General features: G+C 36.9%; 1 protein-coding gene across 5 annotated transcripts in view; it reads right to left on the bottom strand.

The window, feature by feature from the left end:
- Positions 1 to 1,853: 1,853 nt before the first annotated feature.
- Positions 1,854 to 27,444, bottom strand: part of pcdh1b (protocadherin 1b) — a 183,484-nt gene continuing 157,893 nt past the window's right edge. For 3 of the 5 annotated variants that reach the window (XM_048176180.1, XM_048176181.1, XM_048176179.1), the window contains exon 5: positions 1,854 to 6,634. In XM_048176180.1, the coding sequence (XP_048032137.1) occupies positions 6,225 to 6,634 (410 nt within the window). In that variant the 3' untranslated portion in view covers positions 1,854 to 6,224. The remainder of the gene's footprint in view (positions 6,635 to 27,444) is intronic. The other 2 variants (XM_048176186.1, XR_007182701.1) reach the window with 2 other exon arrangements.

The raw sequence follows: 27,444 nt of genomic DNA, 5'->3' as shown, positions 1-27,444 counted from the left end.
CAAAGTGTGGTTTTGGACGATATCAGCATAAATCCTTATCATTTTTTGGTGCAAATACATTAAAGTAACTTGACATTATCATTGAAGACCAGCAATAATAATTTTTATTTTTATTACATAATAATGGCAATATATACATGTCAAAGTCAGACATGCCCCTTTGCCAGCTGTGATGCCTGGTTACTGGTTTAAACTTAACACTTAACACATAAACTGTTGATGTAATAAAATATGTTTTCGTAGTTTGTGTTGTCCCTTATCAGTGCAAAATTATCACAAATTAAAAAGGATTCATGCTAATATTGTCCAAAACCCCACTTTTCTAGGGCATTTCCAAACTTTTGGAGGGCAGTGTATATGTGTGTTTTAAATATATATTATTGTGATATATGGAGCTGCCAGAAGTGTACATATGAAGTAGACTCGCTCCCTCAGTCAAAATCGAGGGAGCGAGGGTCTGTCCATATAAACTTCCCTCGTCCACTTAACGAAGTGGAACGCACTTCAAAATGGCAGCAGGGATTCACCCGAGGGGAAGTGCTTAGGGAAGGTTGCGAGTGCTCGTCTAAAACTGGAGTGGAATGCAGCCCTTAAATATATTGGTTAGATAAGGGAGACTTCCAAGTCTCCACAAAAATATTAAGCAGCAACTGTTTTGAACATTGTTAATAATACTTTGTGCATTTTTATTTACTGTAAACTATATATATATATATATATATATTTTTTTTTACTTTATTATATCCTGTCCATCATCCACCTACATTAGAAAAGAGACATTAGGCTAAGGGTACATTTACACGACAAAGATATCCTAAAAACGAAAAAGATTTTCCTCTGCTTTTTTTCCATGTACAGAAGACAATGTTGTTAAAATGATCCTCCTTCACACTGATCTGCAAAAATGACTAAGAATGCTGTATTATGCATGGCAGGCCAATGTCACTTTGTAAAGAAACACTATGCGCCTATAGACTGAACATGTAATATGTATGCACATGATCAAATTCATTTTCAAAATTTTTTTTTTTTTTTTTTTTTTTTAATTGTTTACATGGAGACAATAACGGTATCGCTTTCAAAAACTTGCACTTTGAAAGCAGTTCAAAAGTTTGCGTTTTCAGGACCCCAAAACAGTTGTATATGGCCCCACTTTGTATTACAAGGAATAAAAAAAGAAGGTTTGTAACAACATGAGCTAATGACCACGATTTTTGGGTAAACTAGCACTTTAAATGCTGCTAGCTTTGATTTTCCAAATGATTTGTGATCAACAAGGTTTTTTTCTTAACATGATTTACTGTAAATCCTGATTAGTTATCGGTTTAAAAAAATGCCCTGCCGACTCCACAAATCTCTGGGGTCCCGATCGTTTTGCATGGCGTCACTGTACGGTACGGAAGTGGCATAAGAGAGACAGTTTGTTAGCATGAGTGTCTGTGTGTGTTTGGACTCTAGGGCCTGTTGTGTGCATGTTGATCGATGAAACCCATGCTTGGCAGTGCCACTGGCACGTTAAGAAATCCAATGGGGTTAACGCGGCTTTATTCTCCCAAGGAACAAATGCCACACATTAAGAACAAGCTGATGAACCTTAAGAGAATATGAACTCTGCCATGTCTGCTAAGACTAAAGAAAGACACAGCTTTTCAGCAGTTCCTTGGCAGTGGAGATGTGCTGAATCAGGAAGTTCTCTTGTGGTTGTTTGCAAGATAGTACAATGTGGTACATGTGTTCCCCTAAGAATGGATTTGAAAGAGGGAACACATTTTCAATGCACTTTCCCTAATGAAATAAAATGAAACGGTGTTAATTAAAGCTGTAAAGCCACTAACAATTGAGGAAGGACAGAGTTTTACAGAATGTATTTTATTGTAAAGCTATAAGGAAGGAGTACTTACAAGATAGTATTTCTTTGATTTGCGCAGCAAAAATAAAAGACAACTTTTTTTTCTTTTTTTCTTCCTCATCGTGTTTAACATGCGGATATTGATAAGAACATAATGGAACAAATAAATGCTAAAACTCTTCAAAGCCACTGTTTTGCAAATAACATTAACTCAGGAAAAAATAATACTCATAAAAAGAGACAGTAAAACTGGAAAATAGACTAGAAGCCAGTGAATGGTTACTGCTGACATTTTAAACACAGGCACTCCAACTTTGTGCCCCCAACCACTCTCATCCTAACATATTCTACTGTTAAAAATATTTTACAATTTCAGTTTGTCTTTCAACATGTTCTTTTTTTGTTCTCTCTTTTTTTAAAAAGCCACGTTATTAGCATGTACATAAAACTGTACAAAGAAAACAAGGCATCACAAGCGTTTCAATATAAATATAACCAACACTTAGGCTACAAAGTTGTACTTCCTGTAATTATCTATTTAAATGGTGGCTGTTCTGGTTTTAATATCGAGATCATATGAAGGCAGACACCCACAAACCGCTAAAGCGCTATCGGTTCATTTCAGAGCCACTCAGCCACCGCTTCACAAAATAAATTACTAATTTCGTTTTTTAATCTTTTCTGAGGGGTAGAATAATGCTGTTTACTCTCTACTTCTATCATGTGCAGAGATGCACGGTGAGCCTCATTATGCACGGTGACATTACAACATGATGACATGTTCGTTCATAACTCCTAATACCTGGACAAATGCAGCGGGTGGCTTTGCTCCAAAATGAGTCCATGTGTCAGACAAAGAACTGATTCTTAAGTCACATTGGATTTGATTGATTTCCATGTAATCAAATACACGATTCAGCACAAATGAAATAGAGCTTACAGTAGGATGAAATTGAACATCAGTCATGAGCAGGCCCACACGGAATCTGTGCCGGCAGAAAGCGCCATAGATTTTCACAGAAATGGAACGCCCATTATTTAAAAAGCCATACACGCCCACCACCCCTTGTTTGTTCGTTTATTAAATATATGGCTAATTTGATAGCGCTTTCAGCAACCGATTAAGCTCTATTTAACCCATTTTACCATGTTCAAATCCACTAAACAGATTTTTTTCCTTCAAAAATCAAAGCAAGACATGACATGATTCCATTTGGGCATGGTCATAAAGTGGACAAAAGCCTGAAGAAAACAAGGACGGTGTGTAAAGTATCTGTTTTAAGTACAAAAAAGGTGATTGTTCACATTATTTGTCCATCACTGTGCTGCATTAGACATCATCATAAAAATAAAAATCAACATGTATATGTATAGAACAAATAACTATTCTCAATTATGCTTTAAGAGTGTGAAAGTGGGAAAGCAGAACAAATTTGTATTGTTGATAACAAAACTGCAGGGTTGTGTGGAATGTAATTTAAATTAGCTTTACCAATTAGAGATTATGGTTGGAATGATATAACAGTAGTTCAAAATAAAATAAAAACTGACTGGTTAAACATGATTGAGCTAGAGATTCATTCAGACTTCATTTAACACAGCCTGACGTAAGAAACTGTCCAAATAAGTTCCAGATAAACAAAAAAAATGACTGAATCCCACACATGAGTAAAATATATTGCTGTCAAATAACAAACAGCTACAATTGCAGGATTATAACACTGGACCATTTCCCCCCTCATACATTGTTTCTCTTTCTTGCTTTCCGCCCTATGACAATTTTTACGCCCAGTGTATAAGACATGTTATTTGTTTTCCATCAGATTCTCTGCACCGCTGTCTAATGTTTCGCACAGCAAGAGCCATTTTATTCATTGAGAAGCCACAACACAATTTGGCCGTTGAAAATCCTAGCAAAAATCAAAAATTAATGTGAAGAGCTTAAAAATTCCTTGTTTAAAGGCAGTGAGCGGATCCCTCCGTGTATCTACACAGTTACAGAGGTGTGCAAAGACGCACACATTCACACACACACTCCAAGTGATTTGACCTATCAGTATCTGTGACAGTTGCTCTCCGGGGATAAACTCCAGGTTTTCCCAGTGGGAGTGAGAGACTGTCTAACTGTCATGCAGCATTTGGGGTTCATGCAGCCTGAGCAGCTTCTGTTCGTCACTGCAGAAAACAGCTCTAAGGTCAGTAGTTGCTGCGATGATTAAAAGAACAGGAAGTTAAACGTGTACAATGAAGTACAATGGTTATCTCCTCAGGTCTGCGACAAGCTCAACAATGCTTATTCAAAGGTGTTCTCACGGCACACAAGGACCAAAGACCCAGTCAAACTGGAAATGCGTCTTATTTACTTAGTCATTCGAGTGTTTGGTCTGCCAGTGTTCAAATAAGGGGGTCAAGCGTTGAGTCGTTTTGTCTGTTGTCGTTGTCGTTGTTGTTTATCTTTAAATGAGACTTTATCAAACATTGACCCCAAAGCACAGAGCTCTGAAAATGTTGAATCAACACCTACAGAGTTAACGCCAAAATCACTTGAGTCGGTTTTAAGTGGCGACTTAGCTGTGTGACATGGTGTAAATTATAGTGCACTTAGCATGTGTAGCTCAGGCCTCGAATACTCATTATAGCTTTTGCTGTTCTGCATCGCAACTGATGCAATCCCTGTTACTGTCAGCCGCTATTAATAATGGCACTAAAATAACTTCCTGTAATTTCTTTCTGAAAGACATTGCTTTTACTTGCGGAAATAAGCATTTCCAACAAAAGCACCCTGGTTAGGCTAGTGCCATTGTGACTTTGTGGTAATAGGTTAGCACAATTTAGATGTTTCTAAGCTCACTGCAGGAGTCATATGCTCAAAGCACACTTAAAACAGAATCTCAGATGTTCTAGAATATACTGGATTTGTTGAATACAACTTTAATGTGGTCAAACACGAGAGAAATGTTCTGCTGTCATGATTTTTGAACTTGTCTATCTCTTATGAGCATTCATTTTGACAGGGTCAGACCCACCATAGAGCAGAGCAAAAATCTCTGACAAAACCACACATCTACACAACAGAGTTTGACACGTCCGAAAACGAGTAGGCTATTGCACAGCACATGGACAGTTCGATTTTTTTTTTTCTTTTTGTTTTTTTGTTAAAGTTGTTGTTCCTTCCTATGGATTGGATGGGTTGAACAAAGCTCTTCCAGAGGGCAACTCACCTAAAGCCTCCTTGTACATAGTCTTCTTATAAAGTAAAGGAGTATTACAGAGAAAGAGTCACTGGGAGAGCTTCCTATGGGAGCCGATGAAGCCCGTCAAATTTGTCCGAAATGACAAATGGCATCATGCAAACCTGCTGTAATCCATTTGTTCCGTTGAATTTTGCCCCAAATTCCATGTTCACTTGAGTCCCATAAAGTTCGACGGCGGAGGCTCGTACTGTGGATTATCTTTAGCATTCTGTAGTCCAAAACTGATGTCCTTCTTTTACTGACAGAGAGGCAAATCCTCTGAGCAATGTTCCTTCTACTACCATTAACAGAAGGAAGCCGCAGCTACGAGGGTCTGTACAGCTAAATCATAAATCAAAACTGTTCCGTGTAGTATTTACATCACTGTGGCTGTACATTAAGAAAAGAGTTTCCTATGAAAAAAGACAAATGTAAGAAACAATTACCCTTCAGTGCTTTAAGAAAGGTGAATATGTTTTTTCTTCAGTAACGTATACATGATGAGAATGTACGTCCCTCTTGGATTGCCAGTATTTGGTTTGCCAGTTCTTCTGGCTCGAGGTCTTAGTAGAGATACACACACATAAAGGGAAAAAAAAGGTACTATTTGGATGTGTAGGACAGTGTATATGCTTTTAGGTAATCATAACTACAGTCTGATCATATATATATATATATATATATATATATATATATATAAACAAACAAAAATCTGAATCAAATAGGAATATAACCTTGACATTAAATTATCACAAAGTTCACTTAAAAATTGTCCTTACATTCTTTCATTAGATGTTTACATGGGGATATTCACAAAATTGTTTTCTTTTTTGTTTTGTTTTTTTCTGATTATTCTCTTCATTCATATCTATTCGGCTTCCAGAGCCTCTAACAACGTGCAGGGCTGTATAAAACCCCAAGGGTTTTAAAGAAGGTCTCTAGCTGTTTTGTGTCAGCCATTAGGATTATGGATGAGGGGATTGGAGGTGCACGTCGAGACGTCTGTGTAAATCGGAGTCTGGTGGTGTAGTAGAATTAGCAGGTGTTCTGAAAACGAGGCCTTTTGATCCTCTCACAGGCATTGATGATCACAAGTAAATTGGATCAAATGTGGAATCGAACCTAGGCAGATGACAGATGAATCACAGGTAGATTTCTCTTTTGGAGCCTTGGCTGGAGGGTGTAGTGGCAGGGACGTAATCGGCTGTCTGACTCAGGGGGATCTCCTCCCGGGGGCAGTCCTTGCCGGAGTCACCGCCTGTAGAATAGGCACTAGTGTAGGGAGGCAAAAAGCGAATGCTGGCCACTTTGTTGCTCCCGCCTCCACTCCGCTCTTCTCCGTGAGGCTTAGAGCTGCTGTCAGCCATCAGACGCTCCTGACCCTCCCTCTCCTGGTAAGGCACAAAGGTGGAGAGCTTGGGCCCACTCTTGGCACTCTTGGTGCGGTTGGGTGAGGGCTGTCCGGGCATCCAGCAGGAATCGGAGTGGCCGTATTCCGTACACTCGCGGGTGCATTTTCCCGTCATGGCCACGTCAGGTAGAGGCCTCAGATCTAGAAGAAAAGAGAACAGAACCATGAGGTCATTTTAATACATTTAAAACATTTTGTGGGAAAGTTGGTGTTTACTCATAAGAGTCACTGCACGATTCAGAATACAATGGTTGCGCTGTATGCTTTTGATTCACTAAAAGGAAAAAACTAATAAGGGCTATTTTTTTGGGAATCAGGATACACTGTTTGTGCCATATTTTTTTTAAATCGAATTACACTGGTCTTGCTTTTTTGTGGTGTCAACGAATAATTATAACGAAGTATTTTTACAGTAGTACGAAATCCCATCCACATTGGCAGAAGAATTCAATTTAATTCAATCCAATTCACATTTATTTGTATGCCGGTTTTCACAATACATATCGTTTGGAAGCATTTGTCCATCCCGTCTCATATTGCACCATGAGAAATCTGGTCACCCTAGCAAAAACGTCATTAAAGTCAGCATTAAACAGTATTCATTGACTGAACCTTTTCAAATGACAAATTAAACAGAAACCTTACTATTGAAAAGCATAATTGAGATCATCACAGTTTTATGATGAAGCTTTTGTAGTCAATCAAAGCTGCACAAACAACTCTACAGCCTATTCTCACTATTGTTCACTGTAACCAATCAGTGTAATGGATGCTAATCTTCACTATAAAAGGTTGTTGAAGCAGGATGGCATCACAAGAAGAGAAAATAACTGATCTGCAAAGGTCAAACTCTCTGTCTGGAAAATATAAATGCAAAAACTGAGCCTAACCTTTCCTCTGAAAGTGACATTAGATTAGTTTGATAGTGTGCATGTGAAAAGGGGGCAGGCAGAATGGCGAGTTCTCGAGGGGAAACATTTATTTTCTGAAATGTCTGAGATCTATGAAAGGCCTGTGATTTGAGGCAGCGGATGCCATTATTTTGTCCCTTATACTGGACTATCACAGAACACACTTTAAGAAATGATTCTCTTTTTCATTCACACATTCTACACTTTTTACTGATAGATAGATAGATAGATAGATAGATAGATAGATAGATAGATAGATAGATAGATAGATAGATAGATAGATAGATAGATAGATAGATAGATAGATAGATAGATAGATAGCAATAAAATACTGAGAGACAAACTATATTTGCCCCCTTTTTTGCTCTCAGATCTTATATGTCTCTTTTACTATCACTCAGGGAAGAATATTCAAAGTTTGGGCTCTGACAGACCAAGAGAGACCTCTGTCTCTGGCACACGGCACCTGAATCCCTCTCTCTCCTTTTCTTATCTCCTTCCTTCGAGTTGGAGTTAACCTCAAGAGTGTTCCCGCTGAGCCTGAAGGCTGGAGAGCTGGCCCTGCACCACTGCCCCTATCACCAATCGCTCCCAATCCGGCTCTCTAGCACTTTTTTTCAGCTAATTAGATTCCGCTGGCCCCTTGTCACCATAATAGAATGGAAATTATTTCCAGATGAGTATCTGACATTTGGTGCTGTCTAATGTAAAGAGGAAAGATGTGTTAAGACTGGGCTCCTTGCGTTTTCTCTGCTCATCTCTTCTGTGATGGAGGGCTGGCACAAGAGATTTGCTTCATGTCATTTTCATTCAACTGTCGCGCCCCGGGGGTGTGATGTGGATGGAAATATACATACAAGGTTCAAGCTGTTTTCTGATTCCATGTCCAATTGTGCAGCTGTCAAAATGTCCATTTGACCATTTCATTGTAGGTAAGAATTCCTATTTGACATGCAGGTGGAAGATTTTCATATGAAAGAGTCATAATGATTTGATCAAAATGACAGTGATAAATAAGAATAAGCTTTTCGTGTGCATTAGGGGATGAAAAAATTCAAAGCTATTATTCAGTATCCACTGTACTAAGCCCTTGCTATCAATCATAGGCAATTATTTCCCATTTAGCTTCTATTTTATGCAGTGTATGTATATTCAAGACAGACTCAGGGTTATAAATATATATATATATATATATATATATATATATATATATATATATATATATATATATATATATATATATATACACACACACACAGACACACACATTTAATGTATGTATTAGGGCTGTCGATTTAAGGCATTAATTAGATTAATTTATTATGGTAAAAAATAGTGCGTTAAAATTTTTTATGCATTTAACGCACTTGCCCCACCTCAGACCTATGCAGGTCATCTGACATTTCATACAGTTGAAGGTGACTAATTTGATGCAGGGCAACAACTCACTGCATGATGGAGATTCTGGGGCAAAAATGCCCCTGTTTGAGTATTTGTCTCATATTTAGATCATATATGAGAAATGGAGTGCAATATTACACGAGTGCTGTTTTTGTCCAAAATATAACGAGTGCAAATGCGATAGTCTACTGATTTTATACAAGAGTTTGGTAAATAAGAAGTTAATATTGTGTTATTTAAAACACAGCATTGTCTGTTTTGTTACATTTTGCCAATGAAACTATAAAGACAAAGCAAAACTTATTTAGAGCCTAATTTTATTTAAAAATTAATTTTATATTTCCATACTAAATAAAAATAAAATAAAATAAAAGTATAGTTCAACCAAAAATGAAATTTCAGTCATCATTTACTCAACCTCAAGATCCAAAAGTTAATGTGTAATAAATTCGATGTTGAATCAAATAAAATATGTATTTTTTATTATATATATATATATATATATATATATATATATATATATATATATATATATATATATATATATATATATATAGTAATAATAAATTTGTCCTTAAGTACATTTTGGATGTGTAATCATATATTTATTAATTTATTCACTAATAATATACATAATAATCATAATAATATAAAGAAATCATTTACATGTATTTAAAATAAATTATTATTATCATTATTGTTATGGTCTCCAGTCCATGTGGGAAGTGCAGTCATTGTAAATGAGCAATGCTGTAGTCAATAGCTCATTGTTCATTTACCCCAGGGCCCTCTAAGCGAATCCCTAATATATGCAGCCTCTTCACTTCATTCCATAACAGTTTTAGCCAATTGATTTTCAGCTTTGCCTGTGCCTTAAAGCCACCCAGGGGAGCCAACCGCTCAGGCCACAACACTCAGGTTGCCCTGGGTGACAGGTGTGGAGGATAGCAGTGGGAAAACCAGCCTTTATTTGACAGTTAACACCAACACTCCAACTTTGCCACAATCCCTTGCTGATCCCATGTGCACGGATGGAAGCAGACAGGCAGAGTTGATGGAGCCCCCTCCCACCACCACCACCACCACCTCGCCTGTGCGCTACCCTTCCAAACTCTTCGTTCTGTTGCCTTTGCTCGGGTGTCCTCTCCCCCTGACCCCACGTCTGCTTGTATGCAAACCTCGCTGAGACTAATTAAACTTTGGGCAGATTAGAACTTTGCCTTGTCACTCTTTATTCGTGCTTAAACAAGTTATTACTTTTAGGAAAATTAAATTAGCCAGCTATTAATTAATCGACACGCTGCTTTTGAGAGGATAGAAGAAGGGGGGAAATGTGTAAAGTAAAACATGAAGTAACAGCTTGAAAAGGAATAAAAGGTGAAAAAGTTATGGGGGATTCCTGTTAAAAATCCAAAAAAGGAAAAAGGGGTGAAGCAATATAAAGTGAATATTTTTTAGAGGAAGTTTATTATAGGTTATGTATGTTTATTTAATAATGACATGTATTTAAATGATATATTTCTAATAATATTGTATTCTCTATATTATATTATTAGGAAATATATTTCATAGGTATTGTATTACTGATGAGCCAAATGCAATACCAGGAAATTGACATGCAATCAGAGTGCCTATATGCAGAGTGCCTATAAGAGAGCAATTACATTAGACAGATGGAGTACAAAAAGTCCATAAGCAGTGCTGTTACTCCTGGCTGGGTTAACAGCAGCTCAGAATAACTGGAGGTTGGACACAGCAGGAGAACGAGGAAGAGGCTTTGCACTTTCAAATGGCAGCAAGCATAAAAGAGAGCCAGTAGCCACAGCACTAAAGAGATACATTAGTGAGTAACCACAAGAGCGAAACGCAAGCAAGATATGCAGAAACACTGTTCTCCTGCTTACAGCACAACGTCACCAGAGCTCATCATGTACGTATTTCGCTCTGAAAATTTTCTTTTCATATGAAGCTTCTTATATATGCATGTTTAATGATGCAAATTCAGGGTTTAGGGCTATCAAGAAAAGTAAATACAATCACACAACCTTACCTTATTAAACTAGAATATAACATTTAACACAGAGCAAGACTGATCCAACAGATATTCATTTGGGAATCTAATGATTGGGTCAGGCATGCAAGTCCTGCTCCACATTCAAACATTCCCACTTAGCTGGTGGTTTGCTTGTGGCGTCAATGTATTGATGAAGGTTTAAATTTAGACTTGTCCCATTGCCAGTTTCAATACATGCTGTGCTACATACCAAAAAAAAAAAAAAAAAACTGGATATACAGTCTATAGAGATACTCGTAATATCTATTTTCTGGAATATAAATCATGTTTTGTTTTTTTTAAATTGTATTTAATGCAATTAACTTTAAGCACTCAAAACATGCGCAAAATGCACACATTTAGATTTGTGCCAAATTAGAGAGCTACGTGAGCCCAAGTTTATTTGTATAGTTTATTCTGTTCTGATTATCTTTAAATTTAAACGATTTGTTGTGGAATGAGGGGAACTAAAATACATGTTATAATGTTTGCAAACGATTTGTTACATTTACCGTAGTGCTGTCAATCGATTAAAATTCTAATATCCAGAATCAAAGCAGTTATCAAACACAATCTTCACTACATAATTTAGATTAAAATTTGTATTAATTTTCATAAAATCTACAAAAGTTATTCAATTAAGGGCAATGAGCAATTTTCTTTGTCTTTTGTTCTTTGATTAACATTAATAACAGACTGTAGAAGGTTTATTAGGCTGCTGTCACTTTAAGACATGCCACACATGACGTGGACCTGCATCCTGTTTTTTAAAGTCTTCATGCTCATTTAAGACTTTATTTAACCTATTTAAGATTGTGCTTATAAGGATACATAACAAAACGGGCATTTTGGCATAATTATTTGGTTTTTGTCCTTTCAAGGGCGAAAGAGAACTTAATGCTGCTGGTGTTCTGTGCTACCAGCTCAGATTTTGCTAAGTCCCATTAAAACAGCTGGTAGCACAAACTGATAAGTTGCATTTTTCGCTGTAGAATTGTGCTACCAGCTGTTTTAATGGGACTTAGCAAAATCTGAGCTGGTAGCACAGAACACCAGCAGCATTACGTTCTCAGCATCATAATCATGCAGTTTGAGACTTTATTAATGTCCTTACTTACCCCTACCCTAAACCTAACCTTAAAACAATGCAAATATAGTGTTGGTAGCACTGAAAATGAAAATTCTGTCATTATTTGCTTGTCCTCATGTTATATACATGTCCATACAAAGAACATCGATGAGGACACTATTGTTTTGAACCCCAATGACTCAATAAACAATAAAAATAGTTATCCATATAACTATTCTATTAAACTTTCTTCAAACATGACATGAGGGTGAGTAAATCATTTTTATTTTGGGGTGCAGAAGCCCAAGAGGCATTTACAGTAAAGTTCTTCTGTGATTGGTTCATTCTAATATATCATAAAATTATGTGGTGTACATCAGGCTTGTTCATGCTCCATGCAGCATTGTATGTCAATACAGCCATAGCTACACAATGGCCAAAGCCTGCCAGGCATATATACTGTTTGCGACCTTCAATAATGTGAGAATAAATATCTTTCGAAAGCAGATCAGGTTACGGAGTTCATTCATAGAAGCCCAAATAAATTCTACTCCTATCATTTAACTGCAGGAGGACTGAGGGATTTCAAACATTAAATATTTCATAGACATGGCCCTTTCTGCGCGACGTCCCGTTCTTTTCCATCACTCTCTCTGGCTCAGATGAGCCGTTTAAACCTTTGCAGCATTTTTTTGTGCAAACGTTCCACAATGGTGTTTGCCAGAACGACGTATCCTCTTTGCCAAAGATTCACTTACGGGCTAAATGAGTTCTGAGCAGAGTCAGAGAGTGCCATCGTTTGGACCGTGTCCCATTGGCCTACATCTGTTAAACATGGAACTTATCTGATCCGCAAAAATCAATGTCCTCGCCCGCTGACCAAATTTGCTCTCCCGATTCTGCCAGCCGAGGGAAGGGGGAAGCGACGTGTGTCATTTTGCAAACCTCCACATGTTGGCACACTGTGTTTCAGTATGCATCAGCTGCATAGAATCTCCTCCTGGCTTAGGAAGATAAGCACATGGAGAAAGGCTGTAGCCCGCGGCTAAATCAACTAGGATAAGCTGCATAACATCTTCCACTCATGAATGTTTTAAAGTTGAGTTTGTCTGTGCACAAGCTGAATCATTGAAGATGAAACAAGGGTGTAGTGTTTGATTGTGCTGCAGGCCTAAATAACTGCCTGTGAAGAAGAAAAGAGAGCACAAAAGCCCTCTGTAAGTTGGATACAGACAAATGGATAGATGAAAAAGGGATCAAACTCAACTGATCAATGTCCATGCCATCACAGCACCCAAAGTCTTCATAAAAATTGCAGTGAACTTACATCAGTGTTGATTTGAGAATGCTTTGGTACAAACTGTTGTCCATTCTTGGACTCAGCTCCACTGCAAGTAGTGATTCACCATCCAAAAGCTTGTTTTCAGCTAGAATAAGACTTAATCACTGTACAGGAATCCAGACTGATTGGACAAGTCTAATGAAATTAGCCAGTCCACTGACAAGTGCGACCAGACTCCAGTTCAATTTTGGAGGTGTGATAGGCATTATAAGATTGGTCTGAGTTGATTTTTGTAACAAGAGTATTTCAATGAACCATGCTCTATTCCAAGTTTCATTGTGCCATGGAAAATGAATAACTGTAATTATAGCCTATGTCTAAATTACTTTTGACAGAGGGGGAGAGGAACACAGCTATAAATATAAAAGTCTGCCATTAGTACAGCCTCCCACACTTTACATTGTCTTTTCCTGCCTTCTTTCTTACCACATTTTTTTTTTTTTTTTTGTATTGCTCATGTACATTATGTAGCAATACACAACAGGTATGTGTACATGCACTAATTTTCGCCAATCCAATTCTATAACAGATTCTGAAATTATGAACCCTAAACTTTGCATTTTTGCTTACATGTACGTTTATGTATTCTGCACAAAACGTCAGCCACTATGTTCTCAACTGGAGAACGTCATGGATATAATGTCACCCTAGCTATGCATGAACTGTCGTTTTTTTCCCTTGATGACATACTTAAAAGGAAAGCTGACCAATATGTTAGAAAGGCTAATACCTATACATGTGACTAAAACGTAGAGCTGTCGATCATGTAGAATTTTTAATTGAATTAATCACATGATATGCTGATAAATTAATCAAATTAATCACAATTACTCATTCCGGCTCTCATTGTGGACACGCAAAAACATGAAACGCTCCAATAGTAGGAAAATTCCGTATATGGAATTTACATAGGGGACATAGCATTATTATTTATTTAAATCATGGTCTAATTAATCATCATAGATTATAACACTAAATTGACAGGCCTACTAGAAAGAAGAAAATCTTTAATCGAGAGCCCTGAAAAATCAGATCTCACAAGAAACACTCAAAGCCAAATGCTATGCTGCACAAAATCATTTTCATTATTAATGAAGAAGAACTGAGGGACACAGAAAAAAGAGGGGAAGAATGAGAGAGAACTTTTTTTTTTTTTCAAGGAAAGAGCTTCTCTCTCTCTCTGTCTCTCTAGAAATCAGTGGAGGGAAACTTCAATCATGCAACAAAAGTGAGTAAATGTATGGCTGGAGAAAGCTGCCCTCAGGCCTACGCTCTCTCCCATCTCAATAAGCTTTTAGGACCACAGTCGAGAGAGAACCGCATAACTGAGACAAGCTGATTTTTTGAGGACAGCAGCGGACTTTAATTTAGGAGAAACAAGCGCACACATCCACGCATGCTCACAAACTTTGTGTTGAGGGAGAGATATTCTGCTTTATCTGCCATCATTAGAGACTTTCGATTTCTCTTTGAAAAGAACAGCGATATTTATGGTTTGGGGTAATTCATATTATAACATGGGATGAGGGCAGGGGGATGAGAACGCAGAATGGGGATGAATATGAATATCCTTCAATATCCAGAATTTTCCTTCCAACTAACAAAATGATTTAACTTATTCCCAGTAAATATCATTGTTTGATTCCCAGAGAACGTGAGTGAGAGAGAAAATAATTCCAGAATTTACAATATTAGAACAAAAAAGCCAAAAAAAAAAAAAAAAAAGCCACCAAAAATGGTGGAAAAAAACACCCCAAAGCAAAACAAACAACAACAACAACTGAATGACAGAATATTTTTAATAGACGCCTCAAATGAATGTTATCTATGCAATGCAAAGAGGCAGGAGTTTAGAGACACTGAAGGATTGTTAGTCATTTTTTAAGATGTGTTTTTTCCCTGGCGGCTTACACTTTAAACACACATCACACTGTAAATCTCAGGCCTGTGTCATACCACACACATACTCATGCATTTATTTCTGTGCCCATATTAATAGGTTACTGTATTCACAGTATATATATATATATATATATACACACAGTACTGTGTAAAAGTCTTAGGCACGTCAGTATTTTCACCCCCCTAAAACGGTTTTAAGCCAGTTATTTATATATTTTGCTGTAGTGTTTCAATAGGAAATATCCGTTCACATTTCCAAACATTCATTTTGCCATTAATTGTAATAATCCAGTGAGATTTTTGAATACACAAGGAGTCTGACAACAGCCGGTGCTCCACACAGTGATCTGATCTCACCATCATCGAATCCGTCTGTGATTACATGGATAAACAGATGAAACTGAGACAAACTAAATCCAGGAGAACTGTGGCCGTGTCTCTAAGATGCTTGAAGAAACCTGCCTGCAAAGATACAGTACTGTGAAGAGTTTTAGGCACTTGTGTAAAAATGCTGTAAAGTGAGGATGTTTTTAAAAAATACTGTTATAAATAGATTTTATTTATAAATTAACTTATATTAACTAAATCAAAACAATATTTTGTGTGACCACCCTTTCCATTTAAAACTTTTTTTGGGGGGTGAAAATACTGACGTGCCTAAGACTTTTTGCTTTGCACAGTACTAATATATATATATATATCGTTTCAAACCTGAGTGACTTTTTTCTGCAGACTACAAGAACATACAGTTTTGGCCACCATTTACTTTTTTTGATGACATGGAAAACACCCAAAACATTAAGTCCTTTCTCAAAATATCTTCGGTCACACTTTATATTAGTTGTCTTTAAATACTATGCACTTATATGAAAAAAAAAGTACAATGTACTTATTGTGTACTATTGAGGTTGGAAACGGGTAAGGTTAGGGAGAGGTTTCTGAAAGGTCAACAGTGTAATAACAGATGTAGTTACAGAAATTAATTATATGCAGTTTTTTTAAATATAAGTGCAAAAACATGTATGTACATAATAAGTGAATTGTATCAAATGATTAATATAAATGTTAGTGCATAGTCGACACCTAATATAAAATGGGACCATATCTTCTTTTGTGTTCCACAGAAGAAATATATTTGATATAATTGATGACTGAATTTTCATTTTTTGGTAGGGTGACCAGATTTCTCATGGTGGAATACGAGATGGGATGGACAGGCAATACCCACTTTTTTTTTTTACCCTTAACATGTATACATTTAACATCTTTTGTTGTTTGATTAACATTAATGACAAATATTTTAGGCTGCTGTCACTTTAAGACCAAATGCTTCTAATGTACTGAAACATATCCAGTTTTCACCGAGCTGGAGTAACCATGTTCTCTTAAGCCATAATCGACTGTATTTACATGAGATACTCCACATGAGGGGCATTTTGACAACTGTGTCTGTATTTGACCATTCAGGTGCAAAGAGAACTAAATTCGGGACAGCGCATAGAGAGAGTGCTTCTGGTGTGTGTCATTCCGTATTGAGTTCTTTTTCACGACTTGCTCCGCATAATAACTTGATAAACTCTTTTTGAAGACCCTCGTTTAAATACACAGACACTTCTTTGACATCTTCGCACTCTGACTTGATCTCTTCCACGCTCTCTAATATCCCACCTTCACTAACTGCAAGTTAACGAATTGTGATTGGATGTTAATTTTGTTCTCCAAAATATACTATGATGAGATTGGCTACCTTTGTTTAGGTTATTCTCGCATGTCTCGCTTTTACGATCACCTGGCAAAGAAAATGTAGGAAAGAAGAAATATGGGACAAAAAAATTATTTTTTCATCATAAGTCAGGACACTAAAAATAGAACTGAAAAATAGAACTGAAAATCGGGACGTCTGGTCACCCTATTTTTGGGTGAACTATCAATTTAAGATTTAAATTAGATTTCCATTTTATAGCTTATGAAACTGAAGTTACCAGCCATAAGTAATACATTTTCTAAAAATATTATTTTATATTATATATTTCATAAATTTAGTTCATTATATATTTAAATACCTCATGAATATTACATCAATGTCACCTTAGGATGAATCTGACCTACTAATTAAATATATAGTATATATCATCTGTTGTTTCTAATCATACACAGCTTTGACACTTCTAGTGCAGATGGACTCAAGGCGTTGTGGCACAAGGCATCACAACACATCATCGCTAGCTTCTAGTGTAGACACGGTGTTACACACCATGACAGATAAGAGAGGAAAAGAGAAGGGTTAGGAGGCGGGAGCTGAGGAACGCACGCAAAAAGATGCTCAATTACTCATACCAGCGCACACATACACACACATCGAGATTGAAACGAATGGTTACTGTTGAGTGTCATATTGCTGAGTGTGTTTTTACAGTGCTGTCTTTCTTTCTGTCGGCCAAGAGCCTCAAAGAGAAAGGGTCACATATGAGGTCAGAGGTGGGGTCATTCAGAATGACAAAATGTAACAGCACTGCCTTCCCTGAGACCTGGTGCCCTTTCTATATATACATAAAAAAATAAATAAAAAAAAAACACTGAAAAACTGCAAGCATATGTGTCTGTTTAAAAGAGAGTGCAAAAGAGTCCTGAAACCATAGACAGCTTCGGGCACGCTTACAAAGAGTGTTGGTGTGTGAATATGAGATTAGATCACCAGAAGGGTGACGTGTTTGTGATGGTGTGTGTGTGTAACCTGCATGCAAACATATGGCTGTCGGACATCTTGTTTTGAGAAAGACCATATGCTGGTTTTGGACATGATGAGCCTTTTTCTCTCTTTTTTTTTTCTGCAGTACAGCACACATTATACACTTTCTCATACACACACGTGCACAGGAGTTCTATTCTTCTGTATCTAGGGAACCAACATCTATCCATCCTCCAGAGAGAGTAAGCTACTCTTATCTTAGCAGGTCAGGGATGCATGGGCTGCAATATATCCCGAACATTCACCTTATATTGATTTGGCAACCCAGTATCCTCTTCTTTCTTCACCTTTCCCAATAGAACACTCAAAAGCTCCAGAACACAGACGAGGAATCCTTACAAATATATATATCATGGTAACCGTAGTTTTGGCTGAAATACAGTAATTGCTACTATATTTTTCTATAATAAACTAAAAAGTTAAGTAAAAACTAGAAATTTAATAAAATGACAAAACTTCAGATAGCTTCAAGGAGATCCCATTTTGATTTACAACAAACTAGCCTTTGGGACTGACTATCTGCACTGTCATTTTGTAAGTGGCGAAACCAGATCCCTTTGCTTAGCTTAGTGAACATGCGGTATATCTAGATTGGTTGCTATGGTAATGATGTAAGCATCAGCACAATGCCAAGAGACTTTCTCATGCAACAACTGAGAGTAGCTGTCACTGACAGGCTGTCAGTATGGAAAAAGGACAGACAACTGAAAAGTTTTTCCTCGCTCTGCTCATGTATATTATGACATCTCGTTGCAGTGCTGAACTCGCAATGTGGATGAGAGAATCTGAGCAACAGAAACATTTTACACATTCATGCATATATTGTGTCCAAAACTGCTGACTTGCTTGTTCATACTCTGCATGGCATGTATCACATAGTTCACTTGATGAGGAAGGAATGATTAATAATGAGTGTATCTGAACATAACTCCAGAGAGTATTGTGCATGTTACATAGACACCATGTTCTGAATGGCAAGAAGGGCTACTTAAAGGTGCCCTAGAATTAAAAATTGAATTTACCTTGGCATAGTTAAATAACAAGAGTTCAGTACATGGAAATGACATATAGTGAGTCTCAAAAACTATTGTTTCTTCCTTCTTATAGACCTCCGAAGAACAGGCGAATCTCAACATAACACCGACTGTTACGTAACAGTCGGGATCATTAATATGTATGCCCCCAATATTTGCATATGCCAGCCTATGTTCAAGGCATTACACAAGGGCAGGACATCTGGATGTGCACAGCTGAATCATCAGACTAGGTAAGCAAGCAAGGACAATAGCGAAAAATGGCAGATGGAGCAATAATAACTGACATGATCCATGATATCATGATATTTTTAGTGATATTTGTAAATTGTCTTTCTAAATGTTTCGTTAGCATGTTGCTAATGTACTGTTAAATGTGGTTAAAGTAACCATCGTTTCTTACTGTATTCACAGAGACAAGACTGTTGTTATTTTCATTTTTAAAACACTTGCAGTCTGTATAATTCATAAACACAACTTCATTCTTTATAAATCTCTCCAACAGTGTGTAATGTTAGCTTTAGCCACGGAGCACTATCAAACTCATTCAGAATCAAATGTAAACATCCAAATAAATACCATACTTACGTGATTAGACATGTACAGTACTGTTGTAGACAAAAAAAAAAAAAAAAGTATGTGAAATGAGTAGTATGTTCAAGTCCGAATTCACAGTACTCATAAAACAGTAGTCAAAAAGTACCCTGATGACTTACTACTTCTAACAGACTGCAAAGTGTGCATGAATGACAGTTAATGACAACATGACGGATGTAGTACATCCAAACTATATTCGTACTACAAGAGTTGTCAAAAGTATCGACTTCGGTACCAATCGGTGCTGAAAATTTAAAAATGTGACGCTTTGAGTGCTGTTGAACGGATTTGTAAACACCTCTGATTGGCCGTTGTGTTTACGTGCTTATCGAATATGTCTGCGATTGGCTACAATGATCAACACACAGGAGTGCTTGAAAGCACATGGAAGTGTTTGAATTTGAAAGCGTTTTGAAAGCGGAAGCGTTTGAAAGCAGGCGTCTATCAGTGGACTGGTCTGCGATAGATGCCTGAATTCAAATGTTCCCGTGTGTATGAGTGTAAGCGCTTGGTGAAGAGCATCATTGATGACTATTTGCAACGTTTTTGAAGCGCTGACCATTGGAGCCAATCACCGAATGATCATTGGAGCCAATCACTCCGATGAGCACGTCAACTCAATGGCCAATCAGAGGTGTTTACGACTTGGTACTGAAGTCGGTACTTTAGACAACTCTACATACTACAAAGAACATTCTTTTTGTACCGGTCGCAATGTAATTACTTATTAAAAAGAAGTATTTACTCAGTGAGTATAATTTCGGATGCAGCAATTTACTTTTTCAATCCTGAATGAATCAGTGGTTTTGTATACATCAGTTAAATGAATGATTCAATTAATGAATCACAATCACATGTTTAATTCCTAAATTAATTAGAGGTTTTGATAAATAGTATGAATGAATGAATGAATTAATTAATAACTTGCTCATAAGCTTGTCGCCACCTACTGGTGTAGCTGGTGTAACCAGCAGAAAGATTCACTGAAAAATCCCACCACTAACACAGATACATAAAGTATGTCTGGAACAAACACAAGGAGAGTGATACAAAAATACCAGTGACATTGAATGGTATGTAATATACTGTACTTGATTTGATGACTAGAAAATATAATAATAGTAACAGTAATTAAAAGAGATAAATGTGTTAGAAAAGCAATGCTTTGTTAGAGGAGGCTCTCGGATTTACAAACAGCATATGAAATTCAAGGGCATGAGAAAATCCAGCGTTATGAGAAGAAGAGTAACGAGCTATTCTCTCATTAACTTAATCGTCAGGAAACTGGGCTGGGTTGCTTTATGCTGTTGTTGTTAAGGGGAACATATTAAAACAGTCAGCTTCCCATCCTGCCTATAAGAGTGCAGTCATGCAGATAAGTTTTGACCTTTTTGAACGATTCTTCCCCTCAATGGGACACGTTCAGCTTTCAGAACTGCAATATGATTGTTTTGTTTGCTGCACAGTTCTGTGATGTCTCTGTTGTTATCCTCTTCTTGTTGTTGTTCTTACTTTCTCTCTCTTTCGCCCTCACTCTCTCTGCCACTGTAGCATCATTTCATGCTCCAAATTCCAAATTTACCATCATTATCTGAGAAAATGGAAAGACAAAAAAGCAGCGTTGCTTTCATTTAGCATTTTCTCTCTCCACACTGAACATGAAAACAGAACTGAGTTCTGTATTTGATCTGCGTGGTGATTAGATCCTGAAGACACAAACTTCAGGAGATAAGTCAGATCTACCATAATTTCACATACTGTTCACGTAGTAAAATGGCTTGCTGTATTAAACAGAGTTAATACAAGCTAAATCTAATAACGCCTCGGGCAAGTATCTCTCAAGTTAGACTGCCTGTGTTTCTTTTTCCATCTTGTCAGAGGCTGAAACAAGATAAGATACCCGAAAGAAGAAAAAAAAAAAAAAAAAAAAAACTTCAGAAAGAAATCATAACACATTTTTAAACATCTTTTTTAACATCTTAAATGGCTGATTTATTGTTTTTCAATAAATAATGTGCTCTTTCTCGCGTATCCTTCTCATAGGGGTACATTAGTTAGGAATCAATGTGCAGCATTGCTTACAATCAAACTTATCTTCCTTATTCTCTCCTTCTCAAGCCTCTGGGGAAGGAATGGAGCTACTGGATGGTTGGTGAGAGAGGAAATAGATTTGTGTCAGTATGTTATTGTTCTGGGTCAAACCCCACGTTGGTCTAAATCAGTGGTTCTCAACTGGTTATTGCTTCAAGACCCAGATTCTACATCGGGAATCAAACGCTGACCCAACACACTAACAAAATAGCTTATTGTACAAAGTGCCATATATTTAAAATGTATGGAATATTATCAGGAACCTAAATGGGGCCAAAATCTGAACAGTTACTAAAATAAAACAGGCAAAATTAGAAGAATTTACATTTTTATAAAATAATAAGCAACGGTGGAAATGTAACTTGCAAGTCTAACTTGGAACAAACAATAGGCTAAATATTATATTAGCATTAGCTAAGTAAAGCATTAGCTAAAGTAAAAAAAAAAAAAAAAAAAAAAAAAAAATGAATGTGCACCATAAAGTTTGATTGAAAAAGCTTTCTGTCTTCCCTTATAAGCTGATATACCTATTTGATAAAAAAAAAAAAAAAAAATCCTAATGATGCATGATTATATAGCTAGATCAATTTTAATACTAGCATTTAACAAATATTCCCTCCTGTTTGCGACTGAGTGGAAACAGATTTGCAACACTGGTTGGGAGCCAAATCTCTGATCTAAAATACAGTTTGCAATGGCACGCTAGATTACAGCTTAATTTACAGATAGTCTATCTATCAGCACAAGCTTCTAGAGTTTGGAGAACTTCTGACACCCATCTGAAGATAGGATATGGAAACGAGTGACTCTTCAAAAGGAAAACAACACAGGGCAGCCCCCAAAAAGATCCTCATATGCTGTGTATTTCTTCTGTTTTTGTCTTCTCCTTTCTTCTCCACAAAAAAAGTGCACAGAGAATCAAGAGCTTTCAATATTTAAGGTGAAATATAGGAAGTGTGTATGCTGTGTGTGTGTGTGTGTGTGTGTGTGTGTTGCCGAACTTGTTTGATTCATTATTAAACACAATCCATTTTTCTCTCTGCTACTGATAGTGGGCAAAGCTCCCAGCTTTAATTCCCTTGCATTGCAGATTAGAAGCTGAATAACAATAGAAACGAGTGAGAAAGGGCACAAGAAAGTGAGTGCACAATGCCATTATTACTTTTCTTTTTTTTCTTTTTTTTTCCCTCTCCACTTCACTTCCACCATGTATCTCACCTGACAGGAAGTACGGTGTGAATGTTTGAAGCTGAAAGACGGGAAACATCCTATTATCTACTTTCAGCTCGACACGACCTGCATGTGATGCTTTCTGGCTCTCCCTGGCAGACTATCAAGGACAAGTTGTTGTTATGATTCCCTCAACTTGGCTTTGGGGTCTTATGAGGTAAAATAGTAGGGTAGGAATGAAATAGGAATGGTTGGGTTGATGTGATGCGCCTACTTTCTTTCTGGACTTGCTGATTACAAAGTGATTTTGGGGAGAAAATACATAAGAGCCGCAGAGGCTCTAACAAGCAAATGCGCACAAGTCTCATTCACTCTATTTGCAACACTGACACTTCATCTGCAAGTTGCACAACAAGAAAAAACATAAATAAAAGCGCTGTGTCTGACTGCTATCCCCGCTCTAGAAACCTTAAGGAAAGAGCTTTGATTTTAAATGGAAATTAATGCCATTTTCCTCTTGAGGGAACCCCTAAAGTCAAATACAGTAGCTCACTCTACTGATAAAGGCCAGAATGAGCATAAATATGCATTTCATCAGACCTTAAAGGCGACATATCATAAAAAGCCTTGACACTGTGAACAACACTGGTAGTTTTCATATATAAGAGTAAAAATGGTTTGATGATAAGAAATGTTCATTGAGCACCAGATTAGCATATGAGAATGATTTCTAAAGGATCATGTGGCACTGAATACTGGAGTAATGGCTGCTGAAATCTGCTTTAAAACATACTGAAATAAGAAACAGTTATTTTAAACTGTAATAATATTTCACAATATTACTGTTATATTATATTTTGGATTAAATTGATGCAACGTTGGTGAGCAAAAGAGACTTCTTTGAAAAAAAAAAAAAAAACATTAAAAATCTTACCGCCCACAAACTTTGGAATAGTAGTGTATGATGCTCACTTTAAAACTTTCTTGGAAACTAAACCTTTTTATGCCTTCATTAGTCTAAAATAAGAGTTTGTGATATGTGAAAAAAAAAAAAAAAATGAAAGTATGATTACTTGTGAACATAATATTTTTTTATTGTGCATCATTTTAATGATGTAATTGTGTGTGTTTAGGATACCTACACTTCTAGTCATGAAATTAGTTTTAGCAAAACAAACAGGCCATTTTTACAATCATTTCACTCATTATCATTTTTCACACAATGATATCAAATACAACACATGACTTAATGCGATGGAAATGAGAATTCTCTTATGACGCATGGATGGCCACTGTTAAACACTGTTAGTTTGAAAAATGAGCCTAGAGAAAGTGTGTGTTTTAAATCAGTTCACAGGGCCAAAAGTGCCAATAGCTTAAGATAAAATGGTTAAAAGGACAAAGCTGATGGTGATGTTTAAAGTTAATTGTGATAGAAAGAATAGTTTCAAGGGGCGAAAGAGGACAGAGAAGAGCCACAAACAATACATGAGAGCGGTCTGAAGGACATGTCAGCGTGAGCGTGGTGCAAGTGTATGAAACATCAACACAATGTACTTGCTATTGTGTGCGTTTCGTGTGTCAGAGAGCTCTGAAGGCCAGTGTGTGGATATGACCGCTGTGCTGCTAATTAACCAGGACAATACTTCTACTGGCCACACACAGAGAGATCTCTCCACGGTACACATCTTTACGCACGTAACACACACATACACACACAGATACACACAGAGATCCACCACAGAAGAAAAGTGTCCACTCTCTCTCTCACACACACACACACACACACACTGACTTCACCCTGCTTTCACCCTGACTTCAAAGGGTAACAATTACACCTGTGAAGCCTGTGATATATTCGTTTTAGCTTCTAAAATGGCTGATAACTTAATATAAGTGCATATCTGAAATGTCAGGATTTTATTTTTATTTAAATAATAAATAAAACTTAATATGTGACCCGTGCTGGGAAAATGTGATGGAAGGAATTTCGAGCTACAGGCAAAGCAAGTGAAAATTTTCAATTTTGGTCGAAATCGAGGTTTTCACAAAAATGAGTTTATTAAGCCTTTATCTAGCGATCCCAACGCTGCAAATAGCTATTACACATCTAAAAGTGTCTTTATCTGTACATTTTCTGAGAGGAGTACCTTTCCTTTGACCGTGAAAAATGCCGTATTTCTCTGCTCGTTTCTGGACTACTGGCACTCCCCTAAGCACAAGTTTGGTATCGCTGTAAAGCGCAGTCATTCATTGGAGTCTGAACCAAAGAAATGTCATTTTCAAAATCATGCTGATGTAAACAAACAATCTTACTCACGCTGACTGACAGATCCGAAGAGCTCGCACCAAGACGCCTCGGACAGCGTGTGATCCCGATATACACATAAACAGAATTACCATATTTCAAAAATCTGTCTTGGCGAGTATTCACGCAAACATTACCTGTTATGTCTTAAGTGAACGTTTGGTTAACTGTTTGGGAAAAAAAAACAAAAAAAAAACATCTGATGTGTAACATTATATTAGATCCGTATGGTACAGTAGGTTTTAATATAGGCTGTCTGTTTCATTAATGTTAATCAAACAATTGTGGAATCATGGAAAAAAGTTGAATATATATATATATATTCGTATAGATATGGGTTTTGACTTGGTTTGCACCAATGGTTGTATTACCAGGGATTTGAAGGTTGCTAGGTGATTAAAAAAGGTGTTATGATAGGTGTATGAAATCATACATCATTTTAAAGGTTTTTAAAAAAAAAAATTTAAAATTTAAAATTTAGATTAAAATTTTTAAAATTTAGCAAATAACATTAACCCATTTTTGAAAGGGTTACATATAACTATTTTAGATAATGACAGTTAGTTTTGAAGCTATCAATATGCTAATGTACTACACAATAATAATAATAATAATAATAATAATAATAATAATAAAAACTTTTATAAGCCCCAAATTCTTTACTTTGCTGGAAAACAGATATTACCTTCTGCTCAGGGGTATATTCACATTTTTGACGATAAAATGTTCTTCTGAATATGTCCAACTTGTGATAGCAAGTAGCAAATTATTTACTGATGGTGTGCATTTAAATAAAGGCTACTGGTTATTTAAAGATGAAAAGTGAGATATTTTATTATAAAATACTTCATTCTGTCTATTCTAAAAAAAATAAAATAAATAAATGAAAAATAAAATAAAAAATAAATCAGGTTATTTCCCCAGAAAGTGAAGAGCACAAAATTAGTGTTTAACTAGCTTTAAAAAGCACAGTTGCTTTTGACTAAAAAACAATATTGTGCAAATTGCATTTGCCAAACCATTTCATGAGTTCTTTAAGGTACAGATTTCAGTTTGTGATCTCTCTGCTTTACATATTGACAGGACAGAAAAGAATAAAGGCCTTTGCTTCAACACTCTTCGGCTGAAAGTAGCGCTTTCAGCTCAAAATGAATTTGTTCTGTGACATTTAGGAATGAGTAAGTCTTTGGCACACCGACGATGACCTGAGTTCAGAACGTAGAGGCGTTCGGTGACTGGTGTTTGTGGGGCTTTTTGTTACAAGTGTCTGCCCACGTCCTCTGTGCTCTAGAATAACAAGTGCCCACGGGTATCAGTGGCACAACTCATGCCAGTTCAGGCCATGCCAGGGCAGGGCGGCCTAACTGGGGCAGAAACACATTCACCCTGTGGCTTACCAGAAAAACCATCCAAAGAAAACAGGCCCACACACAAAATCCTATACCCTTATCCAAAAGCACTAGGGGTGTAAGAAATAAACTGGTTGTGAGTGTGTGTGTGTGTGTGTGTGTGTGTGTGTGTGTGTGTTTGTGTGTCAGGGGCTTCATTGTAAATTCAGCTGTACACCAATGCTAAGCATCACTACCAAACGAGTCTGTGTGAGCTGCTATACAGGGCAGCTCAGTAATAGTCTCCCCTCTGACCCACATGAGGCTAGAACAACATAACACAGGAGGAGAGACAAACAACAGCTAATCCTCTGCGCACACAACAGCACTGCAATGGAGCCCATTAATAAGAGAGGATTAGCCACTGCTAACGCTAACGAGCGTCCTCGCCACAGGAGCACGTTTCCTCTCTATCAGATATCTGCTTATCTCTGCCTGTCCCTCACTCCCTTCTCAACCTGTCTGTCTGTCACACATAACGCTGTAAATCACAGGCACTTGTGGAAAAAGAAGGTTTGCAGAGACTGAAAATTAAGCGGGTATGGAGAGCAGAGGGAGACACCAGGACAGAAATGAAAGAAAACAAATTGAGATGAACTCTGACAAGTGAAGCAAACAGAGTGGCAACTCTTACAAAAACACCATAAAAAAAAAATAACTTTTTGACTATATCTCGCAATTGTGACTTTCTCACAACTTTATACCAGACGTTATGACTTCATATGTCGTAATTGCAACTTTATACTGGATATTATACTTTTATACTATATTTATTGTGACTTTTTTTTCTAGTCATTGAGACTTTACACACATATTTTGACATTATATATCTCCTAGTTGTGTCCTTTACTTGTAATTTTGACGTTAAATCTCACAATGTGACTTTTTTTCTAATAAGTGCAACTTTATACCCAGTGTTGGAACTAATTGCATTAC

Source organism: Megalobrama amblycephala, linkage group LG23, assembly GCF_018812025.1.
Source record: "Megalobrama amblycephala isolate DHTTF-2021 linkage group LG23, ASM1881202v1, whole genome shotgun sequence".
Lineage (NCBI taxonomy): Eukaryota > Metazoa > Chordata > Actinopteri > Cypriniformes > Xenocyprididae > Megalobrama > Megalobrama amblycephala.
This window is presented reverse-complemented; position numbering and strand designations above follow the sequence as displayed.